The sequence below is a fragment of the Podarcis filfolensis genome, assembly GCF_964270895.1.
Source record: "Podarcis filfolensis genome assembly, chromosome: 2".
NCBI classification, from domain to species: Eukaryota; Metazoa; Chordata; class Lepidosauria; order Squamata; family Lacertidae; genus Podarcis; species Podarcis filfolensis.
Genome location: NC_139605.1, coordinates 24627970 through 24640718, shown reverse-complemented (window position 1 = coordinate 24640718; position 12749 = coordinate 24627970). Strand labels below are relative to the sequence as shown.

The 12749-nt window shown below is 39.1% G+C and overlaps 2 protein-coding genes across 5 annotated transcripts in view; both read right to left on the bottom strand.

The window, feature by feature from the left end:
• LOC310757157 (uncharacterized protein C3orf49) overlaps positions 1-12749 on the bottom strand; it is a 285131-nt gene that overhangs the window by 189335 nt on the left and 83047 nt on the right. The window lies entirely within an intron of this gene.
• The window catches only part of ATXN7 (ataxin 7), a 92417-nt gene that overhangs the window by 16074 nt on the left and 63594 nt on the right, over positions 1-12749 (bottom strand). For all 3 annotated transcript variants that reach the window (XM_083600693.1, XM_083600692.1, XM_083600694.1), the window contains one exon: positions 1540-1795. In XM_083600693.1, coding sequence (XP_083456819.1) covers positions 1540-1795 — 256 coding nt within the window. The remainder of the gene's footprint in view (positions 1-1539; positions 1796-12749) is intronic.

The following is a 12749-nucleotide window of genomic DNA, read 5'->3' as shown; positions in this document are numbered from 1 at the left end:
ATGAAGGAAAGAGCTGGGTGCCATCAGCATACTGATACCACCATGCCTTCACCCTCAATGAGTGCATCCAGCAGCTTCATACAAATGGGAAACAGCACTAGGAACAGAATGAAAAAACTGTACTGTGCTTTTTGATGACTAAAAAACTGTGGAATAAGTTAGAGCCTGCATACTGATTATGTGGGTTTTTGAATTTTATGGCCTTTAAAAAACAAACAAACTTTTAAATCAATTTTTTAAAGAGAAAATACAAGAAACAAACATAGTTTGCATTTTTTGCTGTTGACCCCAATGATTTATGTGTGTCACTATTCCGTTTCACCAGAAAAGTGAACATCTCAATAAAGGCTCCCTGCCCCTTTTTAATTTGCAAACGGTCCCATGCTTAATACAATCATTAGACATAGTTGCGTGTTTGATGGGTGCACAGACCACAATGTGAATTGCCCATCTGGGCAAAGGTTGCCACTAGATCCAAAGGAACCCATGGACTGAAAGAGTGCTTCCGTTAGTGGAGGACAAAGTCTGGATCCAACTTACTGTGTTCAATTCAAAATAGAAAATAGGATGTCTGGCTGCTCATCTCCCTTTTATAAAGCGTATGCACATTTTATTCGATCACATTTGTTCTTCTTTCTCAGGTACACAATATATCAGATTCAGCTGTTCACTTTTAGAGTACGTGCGCAGAAACCATTTGACATTTAACACATTTCTACTTCAATGTTGCACCAGTATGATTTCTATGTCCAACAACTTTATAATGTAAACCGCCCTGTGATCTTTGGAGGCAAAGTAGTGTACAAAATTAAAAAATAATAATACACAAAATATAAAAATTAGTGGGTGGTCCTGACCTTCTAACTCAGAAGTTTCCAGCATGCTTAGGAAACTCAGGAAACATATTTAATCCCAGTTTGCAACTTGTAACCAACTCTTAACTTTCTTTTTGCCATATGAGCATGTTTCCTTTTTTTTCAATTTGATATGGTTTTTCTCTTTTTCTATATCATCCTTCCCCTTCCAGAAACATTAAAAAGTGCAGCAGTGATGCTGCTGGTGCAGCCTCCTTCATATTGGATTGCAATATAATTTTAAGTTACAGCTCAGCAGCTAAAAGACCAAAGCCCTACCCTGGCGCAGATCAAATATTCTGCATGAATCCTATAGGATAAGCCCTTCTTCTTTTGTACCCATGTGAATTATTCTCTTCTTTCCCTTTCCAGCACTAGTGAAGTATATAGGTCTACACACTATATTTAATGATAACCATTGTTACCTCTAACAATTATTTGCAAACCACCCACACCCCGGTTTAATGCAAGCATGGTTCCTATTAGCTCCAGAACATTATGTGCCACTATACTAGTGACTGGACGAGAAAGGGAATGGGTGGGTGGAAGATATGCATCGATCTTACGCCAGTTATTGGGAAGGAGCCCTAGACCAAAATGAAATATGCCTTTTCAAAATGAGATATACAAAACTGAGATAGTATTTGTATCCATTTAGTGCCTCTCCTTATAAGAGCATACTCACATTTTGTCATGGGGACCTTTGCTATGTACCAGGTGCATTGGCCTATTGTTTCCACTGATTGGCGGCTTGTCTTTGGGTGACTTCAACAATTTGGAACTGGATGATGACGATGCACTAGTACCTCCGCCACTGGATGAACGACTGCTCCCACCTCCGCTGCTACCTTTGCTTTTTGAAGTCAGAGGCGAAAAGAGGGAGAATACTGAAGAGGAAGGAGGGGTTAAAGGTGGCTTGCTGGAGGAGCTGTGTCTTCTTTCTGGAAGGGAAAAAGAAGGAGCATATTAGCAAACACCGAGAATATGGAACTGGTTCTAAACCAGGTTGGAACTTCTCCTGCTCCACTGCATGTGGAAATAAAAAGCTGCTTTTTCTGGACACAGATTGCTGCTGTGTGTTGGCTTTCCACATTGTGCCCACTGTTTTTCCCTACAGGTGTTGTTTTATTGTTTGTTTTGCCATTGATTGCTTGGTTATTGTTGGTACTGTTTTAACTTGGTAAACCACTGTGAAAATGTTACAGGAAGTAGTGGCACACATTTTATTATAATAATAATAAAAAGTAAAGGGACCCCCGACCGTTAGGTCCAGTCGTGGCCGACTCTGGGGTTGCGGCGCTCATCTCTCTTTATTGGCCGAGGGAGCCGGCGTACAGCTTCCGGGTCATGTGGCCAGCATGACTAAGCCGCTTCTGGCAAACCAGAGCAGCACACGGAAACGCCATTTACCTTCCCACCGGAGTGGTACCTATTTATCTACTTGCACTTTGATGTGCTTCTGAACTGCTAGGTTGGCAGGAATAATAATAATAATAATAATAATAATAATAATAATAGTGTTCATTTGGGTAAGCATGAATATCTCTTTGCTGTAGCTTGTCTTTTGTCCCCCAGGGATCATCCCACTCTCTCCAAGCTATCAGTTGGCAATGGAAAGAAGTGCCGGAGAAGGTGGCAGGGCAATTCGTCTCAAGTGGGAAAATGGCCTAGTCTGGCCCTGGGCAGGGTCCTAGCAACCTCAGGTTTTTAGTTGCAGCCACAGCCACCTATTCCTGTTGTGGTCATGCACATCTCCAATTTATCTGCTCTAATGTGGCTGGCAGCTGAATATTCGACTTAAATCCCTTGAACAGCAGCACTGCATTGAAGTCATTATGAAAGTTTTGTCTAGGATCATTCAAACTTATTTGTTACATTTATATACAACTCAAGTCCTCTTGGCAGTTTACAAACTTATTTGAAAACCCCCACTAATTATCATTTAAACTTTTGCCATCACCATCAGTTGTAAACAATACTAATCAGAAGGAATATGATCTAAAAGTCAGCAAAGACACAGCACTGTAAAACCATTTCAAAACCAGCAAAAGAACACTGTCGAATATGCCTTTTGTAATTAAAAGGCCTGGGCAAATAAGAAAGTCATGGCATCTAAAATATTCAGTGGGTGTGACCAGTACTTTTTTTTCCCTTAAAAAATGTTTAGGGGTACTCTCATTTTGACACAATAAAATCACCATTTTATAGTTCAAATTGGGAAAAACAAATACAGCAAATGGACAAAAGTACGAAGATTCACAAAATGTTTAGGGATATGCGTACCCCTGCGTCCCCCGCCCCCCAGGAAAAAAAAGCAATGGGTATGACACAAGCCTCTTGGGGGAGGGCATTTTATAAACAGGACATCAACACTGAAAAGGCTCTCTCCCTAGTAATACCCACCTTGTATTAAGAAGTGGGAAACCTAGAGAAGGACCTCCAGTGAAAATCTCAAGTACTAGGTAAGTACATATAGGTGAAGGAGTGCAAGTTTCTGGTCTGCATTTCATGTTAAGCCAAACCATAACTTAAGGCAAGAGTGTGCAGAGCTTAGCATATGTCATATGAATGCAGCCTTATGGTTTAGATCTCTTGGACAAACCATGAGCCATAAACTCCTGAAAGAATCTTGGTTGTAGCTTGCGGGTAGTCTGGCGAAAGCTAAACCAGGAGTCAAGTTCGGACATGCTAATCCAAACCATGGTTTAGTAGTCAGGGACGAGCTAGGTGGCTATGATCTCTTCTCTGGAAACCCATGTGCTTGTGCTAATGTGTGATGTGCACACCAGCCCATTCATTAAGCAATACTACATTCATTAGGTAACGAAGAAGTGTGAATCTGCTACATTCACTGTCAAAGGCAGTAGGCTGCGGAACGCCTGTTGATGGAAATCGTAGACGAGAAGAAAGCTCCATGCTTTCTCGTGGGCTTTCCATTGGCATCTTGTTGGCCAATGTGAGGATAGGATGCTGGGCTGGATAGGCCACTGGCCTGATCTTGCAGGCTCTTATGATCTTAACCAGGCTCAAGGCTGATAAGTGTAGGCTCCTGAGGCTTCAGACTACTGTAATTTAATCACATCCCTTAGATTCAAATCAGTACAGTGGTACCTCTGGATGTGAATGGGATCCGTTCTCATTCCCTGTTCGCATCCAGAAGCGAACGCAACCCGTGTCCGTGAATCTGTGCATGATTCGCTGCTTCTGTGCATGACGTCATTTTGACCGTCTGCGCATGCGCGAGTGGCGAAACCCGGAAGTAATGCACTCCGTTACTTCCGGGTCGCCGCAGCACGCAACCCGAAAATACTTATCCTGAAGCTATTCAACCCGAGGTATGACTGTATTCAAAATTCAGCATTAGGACTTATGATACAGGCACGGGATTTTCTCCCCTTACTGTAACAGAAGAGCCAGACACTTTTAAAAGGAATGTGTATTTCCAGGTTTATCAGTTGTTACTTTAAAAAAGTATAATATGAAATGAAATCTAGCAACATGACTACAAAAGCATATTACCATTGCACTATCTGGAAGGGCTACAAAACCAAGCTTCCTTGCAGATTATCTAGGTATTTTTTATATATTTATTGCTAGTCTAGTATTTCCTATGACTGAAAAAAAAGCACGAACTTGGCAGGGACTATTTCCTCCATTACCTAACTCTTGCATCCAGAATACACATAGTCCTCTATTTAGGTACTGCAGAGATTCTATGAGCAATAGTTTTCTCCTCCCCTTTCCCTGTTCATAACCTGACCAGACCAGTTATGGCAGAACTCAGACAAGAAACCAACACCGGAAGCTCAACACAAATCCCCAAAATGATTATACAGATTTTTGAGTATGTTTAGCCTTGATTTTAAGAGCTGCTGGAATGACTGTATAGTTAAGGCGAGTTGCTTTTTCACCTTTCTATCATTTTAAAGCCTGAAAATGCTACTCATCATAAAATCCAGACAAATTATATCAGTAAGAAATTTGGCTTGAAAATCTGCCTTGTGAAGGATATAAAGAGTAGCTGAATCACAGCAGTTTTAAAACCTTTCTTTGAACTACACCCTTTCCATTCAATTCTTTGCTCATCCAATACATACACTGAATATGTAGAGGGAAATATGAAAGATCAAGGGAAAGTGTGAATGCCTGGAGGCTAAGGTGTAAACTGGCTGAGTAAGAGAACGTATTTAGATGGCACAGATGTTGAGGTCGAGTGCCTGAACTTCTAATTTCCTTGCTCTCTGGTGCAGAAGCAGATCTGTGAGCACCTTTAATGTTTCTCTGGAACTGAAGGTTTTGGATCCAAGAACTGCAACTAGAATCTGTTCTATTCTGGGCACAACTAGAGAAACTGTTTTGTGCGTTTTTTAACCTTTGGGTTTAACAAATATCCGACCTGCTTTAAACCTGTTATGAAAGAAGTTACTAGTAAGCAATAAGGTTGTATAGATAAACCAGTCAAGTATACATTCCTACTGCATAACTGTTCATTCAAACACACACAAAATCTGAGAAGAGACACATCTCTTCCTCTTTCCAGAGTGTCTACCCACCAATTCATCACATAGGAGACAGTGGCATTATTCATTAATCAAGTCGTTACCGGCTTATGGATCTGCCGCCCCCAGATATCTCATAAGGAATCACAAGAAAAACAGTGGTATCAGGAAAACTCTGGAATAGCCCTGCGTAAGCCTCTCTGACTCTTCATTCAAAATAAGAAAGAGTCTGAAATAGCCCCTTCAGATTAACCTAATATTTTTTTCAACCAAAAATCTGCATAGCTATTTTTTATACCACACATAAATGAAGACTCAGCAATTGGTAGCCCTATGCAGTATGTCTCCTCTGTGAGGTTCTCAAGATTTACTGATAGTCTATAAACATCAGCTTTCTTTTCTGAAATTAAAGTCTACATCCTTGCATGAGGTCACAGGCCATCTAATTTTGGTCAGCTTTCACACCACAGATATAGGAATGAAAATCAGACATCTAAATGTGTACTTTCGTTTTTATAAATAACAGAGGAATATCCCATGTTTGTACATCAAGACATTAAATAATATTTGGGGAGGAGGTCATTACCCATCCCAATATGAATATATCACTTCCTGAAAAGGTAGCATTGCATAGAGAACAGACTGGGGGAACTGCAAAGCCAGGGTGAAGGATCTACTCATCTGGAATTCCAGCAGTCTTTTTGGGTGTGTGTGTGTGTAAATTTAATATTTCATGTTCATCTGTGTACACATTTGTGGCCAAACCATAAATTATCTTGAAGCATGCTTGCTATTTCAGGGTCTGTGATAGTAATTGCACAAATAGCAACAAAAAGAATTACAATTGGAATATGTTAATATGCAAGTTTGATGCTCTTGCTTGATTTATGACCAAATTTCACAGTGGTGCACTAAATGCAAACTCTAAATCCGAGGATTGTCACTCTATCCCAAGAACAACATAATCCCTGGATTATCTGATCAATCAGATGATCAATCATAGATGGGGTGAAAACACCATTGGGTAAGAGGAAAAAGATTAGAAACTGAATTACAAGTACTGAAATTAGGGGTTGCTGGAAAAGTTTAAAACAGGGATGCAGAAAAGGGAGGTATGGGGAAGTTGTTGAAACAAGGTTCAAGAAAGAGAGGTTAAGAAATTATATGTGTTTATATGTTTGTTTGTTTATGTGTTGTTAATTGTTAGTTGTGTTGTGTTTTAATATATGTTGTAAAATCAATAAAAATTTATTAAAAAAAAAGAAAACACCACCACCAATTAGTAAGAGGCACAAAGAATCCTAATTCAAGTTTATTCTTAATTGTTAGGATTAGCATTCAAGCTAATTCATACCTTTCTCGAACACCTCGAAATCAACCAGACCCTCCCAGCCAATCAGCAGAATAAGGTAGGGCTCTCTGAGGTGTCAAAACTACACATTTAAACTTAAAAATGAACCACATGCTTCTGTTGTAATTCTGAGTTCTAAATAAAAAGTGGGGGGACCCCAGAAGTCTGGGAGCAAATAAATCTTTGCACTGATTCACTTCTAGTTTTTCTCTTAGTAATCTTCCACCATATCCGAAAACAGGCCATTTAGTCTATTTACAAAACTACGTGCTGTGCAAGTATATTTGCATTTTATAGCCTAGTAAATTGTGTGCTTCTAAATAGGACAAAGTACTAAGTGCCAAGTGTCTTTTTATAACAATGGCGAGATTCCCAGAGTGGATTTGCTAACTTACTATTTGGAGGCCTTAAAAGTTCAGCAGTGCTTTAGGATTTTGCTAGAGCCAATATTAGTGATACTGGACCCTTACAAGAAGCAAAAAGAAAAAAGAAAAGGCTAGATATTTCTACCTTCTTAGCTACTGTACACTTAGCAAATCTTAAATCCCAATACAAGTCAATGTTAAAAATAGTATCTGATCCATTCATTGGCAAGTTACCAGTACTGTATCTTCTATTTTACATCATCTCAAAATGACAGGGGAGTTACACTGTAACACACACATATATAAACTATTGGTTGAGAAACTGATGTAACAACTAACACTCATTAATTTGCAATGTACAGTTTTAATTGACAGAAATATCATTAACGGCATTTTTCACTAGGCGACTCAGGCAGTGTTTGTTAATTGTTTTGACAGTGAAGTCTTCAATGGTGATATAAATTTCAATATTAGACTAGGACGGTAAAGGTAGAAAAATGGCATATCTAGACAAAATTACAAATCCAACGTTTCTTGTACCAAAATATTTTTAAGCAGGATCTGAGCAACAGATGTAGATTTTGGATATCCAACAACAAATGAGACCCTCATGTGAAGGGGCTTTTGTGAGGTAACTAATGAAATTATATATTATGTCTTCTTCTGTTTGAAAAGTGTGAAAACTTGGACCTAATAAAATGGGAAAATAACTGAACTATTTTTATCTGTAAAGCCACCCTGTGAGTAATATTATATAGGGTATTATAGTATGAAAATCAAGGCCTAGAGAGAGTGCATCTCTCTTATCTGGTAGTAATTAAAGAGGAGATCTGAAAGACAGAATCTGCTGCTTATCCAGTATTAAGCTGATACTTTGCAGGAGAATTACTCTTAGATTTCACTGGCAGCACCCTCACTCCCCAGCCTAAAGAATCCACTTGAGATCAACTATCCCTTCTCAGGACATAAAATCATGGCATTACACCTCAAACCTCACACAACTGTACATTAAAGCATGAAGTATGTGACAAGAACAGCTCATATCACACGTCCCATCTCTCTGTGTATGATATGACAGATACGAGAATATAAATTTGAGAGTTGTCAAAATTGTATTTTAAAAGCATGACCTCATGAACTCACGCTGAGGTGAAAGTTTGAAATCCAATGCTGTCATTCCATTTGCACAGCTTTTGATCCCGTGGTGGAGTCTGCTCACGTAAGAAAAGGGAGACAATTTTCTACAATTCCCCCTTCCTGTAGCTCCCCATGCCACATCCCAAACTGTTCCACACAGGTTATCAGGGATTATGTGCAGCTGCATCAGAAAAGGGAAACTAGCTCTCAGGGATGGTTGTCTTTCTAACTTTCCGTTATGCCACACCCCTTGGCAGCCATTTTCTGTTATGCCATGTGTGACTGGTGCCACCAGCACTCTCTCAAAATTCAAAATGTGTCCACTAGTCCAAAAAGATTGGTGCCACCTGGTCTACACTGCTGCTGATTCATCACTTTTTTCTTTTACCTGTTTGCCTTAGGAACTGGCGAATAGAATGCCTATACTCTTCTCTTCCTCCCGCATCAGGAGGTTTGAAACTAAGAAAATGAGTTAAAATTCCACTGGCCCTTCTTTAGATTTAGGATCCTATTAGTTACCTTAATAGATCATAATCTGGCCAGTTCATTCGACAGCTGTACTGCATTTAAAAAAAGAAAAAAGAATTCTTCAATACACAACTTCTAATACATGAACAATCGTGCTCTAAAGATTTACGGCAACAGGTTCATAGAGAGTTTATTAATCTGATGGATTCCTAAAATAGTAACACAATATGAAAATAATAGTCTGATCTGCTATCACAGAGCACCTCACACCAGTTAAGACAAACATATGTTTACTGAGATTCCGAGGGGGTGAAAACAAAAGCCAGACTATGGTAGTAGGCACAGAATTCAGCACTGAATAAATTTCTCCCTCTGTGTGTGTGCAAAAATCCAGGAGGATGATAGAACAGTTGGGAGTGGGATTTCTCACTGTGAAAGAAGCACAATGATGGCACCTACTAATAGAAAGCATTTCTCCCATTCCTGGTTATTACTACAATAACTATGATTGAATAAAGATGAAGCCGCCGCTAATGGTTATAAGATCTGCACTTCTCTCCCTCCCTTTTATTGACAATCATTAATGTGCAAATCAGGATACACAGACAGTTCCTGTCCATCAGTTCATGCATTTCCCACTTCTAACCTGTTGAGAAGCACTTCAAAAGGTTTTTAAAGCTTTGTAGAGAAGAGCTTTTAAAATTCTTATTAATATCTTAATATCAGGTTGCACTCTTCCCAGGGAGTGGGAAACCCCCACTCCCACACTGCTGCTGTTGCAAACTTTACTCTTTTTATACACATCTGCTCCACTATCACAGACGAACTCTGAACAGGAATCATCTTCAGCAGTTCTTGTAGCAGACGGAGTAGATAAATTTTATTGATCCTTTTCTGGGACAATGCATCAGCCTAGAACTTCCTTTAGCTTTGCTGTTCTACCGTCAGTACAAAACACAACAGCTGACATAATCTGTATGGTAAATCGGACGCTAGATAGAAACATTAAGTCCAATGGCTGTGGAAAGTGCAACAGTAGTTCAAAAACAGCAGACTGAGTGGCAGGCAGTAGTCTTAAGCGGAAGATGTCAGGAGCAGCTACCAGAAGAACAGGAAGCCAAGGAACATTGTAAATACGTCACAAGACCTTTTCACTGTTCTGCATCAGCTTTAACAAATACGCCACAGGGCTTTCTAACATGTGGAAATTTTCTGCCGTCATAATACTGGCAGTATAATATTTAATATATGAATTAATGAACTATTTACCCTTTGTACTAGTTTCCCAACAACTTTTAACCCAGCTTTTGTAATTCAATAAAAACAGACCCCAATGTTCTTCTTTAAAACAAATATTTTTAACATCTGTCAATGCCTTGACAAACATTAAGCTCTGAAAAGGTTTCTAGACAGTTATTGAAAACAGATGGATAAAAAATAAAAGATCTCAATTTGACCTTGCTTACTGCTCGTGTTTTGTCTTGAGCAAGACCTGGCTTTGGACATTATACAGTACTACACTAATCCATGGTTTTGCCCTGGATAGTACAGCAGTAACAAGAACTGAGGAGAAGCACTGTGACCACAACCATTGGTACAGAATCCCACATGGATTTTTTCCTCTCTTTTTTGCACAAAGCCATGGTGCGGCTTACTGTTACATGTGAACCAGAACTATGGCAAAGAAGGCACATTTTCTGACTGAACCACCTACTAAAACCCTACAGTGTTTCCTATATTCAAAGATCAGAGGTGGATTTAGCTCAATGGGATGCTATTCTGCTGGTGTGTCTGTGTGTGTAGGGGAGAGGGACACAGCTGTGCTATCTTGGAAACAGAGGGGTGAAATTTTCATTTACTGTACTTATTTTCCCTGTCTTACAGGTTTTTTGAATTCCCAAATTTATATTCTAATAACTTTAGGGTCAATTGAAATTATAAAATATGCCAAGAAACAGAATGTTGCAGCGTAACTTTTTGTGGCACCAAAGGGGTTCAAGCAGATAGAACAGGCTATTAGACAAAGCATAACTGGGTAGAAACAAACTGCTTTGTTGACGTGAGGATTTTTTTTTTTTAAAAATACACTTTTGCAATACCAGCGGCACTTTTGATTAAGAACAAGAGACACTTGGTCATTCAATTAACTTTAATGTAGTTATGTTGGCAAAATATTCTAGACTCTTGCAGTATAATTACTATGTGCTGCCTAGAAGGATTACAACACAAATTCTAGCATACAGGCAGCTTCGTGCTTTGTCACTGATAAAATTGAGTGATGATTCAGAGTAAACAATAAGGGCAAACCACACTATGTTTGCACGGTAAGATGCTCTTCAATTTTATGTTATATTTATACACGTACATAAAACTCAGCGAAATGTTATCGGGGGTGAGAGGAAGCCTCTAGTATTGTGGAAGTTGGGATGCAAAATTTTTTTAAAAAACAAATAAATAAAGAATCACCAATTGTCTTAGTGTTAAAAATATAACTACAGTATATGTAGTGTGATAAGGTCGCCAATTTATTTTCACATTTCAGCTTCAAGATATTTACAATGACAAAATTATTACCATCTCCTGTTGTAAACAGAAGTCTTGTGTTTATAGCACTCTGACATGTAAATTTACATTGCTTATTTGGGCTATGGAGGGGAGTTAAATATGCTTTTCAGGTGATTAGCTTCTAAAATTAGCTTATTAAGCCAGTGCTTATTAATAAATCAAACAAAACAAACACAGCACTTACATTCAGAAGGCTGAAATTACCAGATACAAATTTCTTTGTATCTTTTGTTGCTTACCCTTGTCAAATGTTTTTTCCTTCTACAAAAATGTGCATTTTAAACTTCTGCAGAGAAGCCGCTTTAACACAGATCACATTCTGTTCAGGGAACTTATTTTGATCACAGAAGCACTTTAATCATAAATATGATTAACAAAATAACAGCTTAAGCGTTTTAAGCACGCAGAAATGTTAATCTTAGACATCAGTCAGCTTTGTAAACAATTACACGTCTTTGCGATACAGTTTAAAAAGAGCTACTATGTTCCAAAATACTGTGATAGCTCCATGCAAACATCAGCATTTCGTCTGAGTTAATAGCAAACTCAACTCCCATCTGCGTTTGAACTTTGGCCAAATCACATTTCAGAATGGCTTATGTGGGCCGCTTGCAGCAGTTAATCCCTCATTTTGAGATTATCCACTTTGATCAACTAACTCTGCAAAGGCCATCTACGGGACTTCAACACTATTCACAGCTCCACCTCTGGCAGAGCGAGAGAGAGAAAACAAACTTACAAAAATGCACACAAGTGTAAGTCTCTCCGTTTCATGTCGTGTTAGTACAGAACTATACCAACCTTCTGCAAACTCCATTCAGATCTGGGATCCCTGCCAACTCCTGCCTCTGAAAACTGCACCAGAAAGTTACCCAGAGCTTTCAAGCCCTGTCTAAAGGAAAAAGGCTGTTCTGGAAAGCCTTCTTGTTTCACTCCCCCATTCACATAATTTGACCGTGCTTCACTGCACACTTGCCACTGAAGCTTGCATCATAATTTGGGTCTGCCCACAAACTCCAAATAGGCTCCATGTTTGGGTTTATGTAACGTTTGCTGTTACAGTGAAGTGCGCTTGAGTCACAAAGGTCCTGGCAGATAACTAGTGAAAACAGGGAGGAGGAGTCTAATTTTATCTAACATGGTCACACCAGGAATCCTCGCTGATGTAAATTAATCCCTCTGTTTTCAGACAACCTGGCAGAGTTTGAGAGGCCCGTACTTAAAACAATCTACCATATAATGTGCTAATCAGCTACTGCCCCAGTTTCCTTTACAACAGCTATCATTCAACATGCAATAACAAATCCTGGCACAATATGAGCTGCATGATGAAGACTCATGCAACACTGCAGCTTTCCAAAAGGATTATTTAATAGAACTTTTCACAACTAGCATGCTTCAGAACTATTCTATAAAATTACTTAATATTCTGAATACTAAATTCTAACCTCCCCCCCCCCCACCGGCCACTTAATATACTTTATCAGAGCTTTGCTGTGTACATGAATGA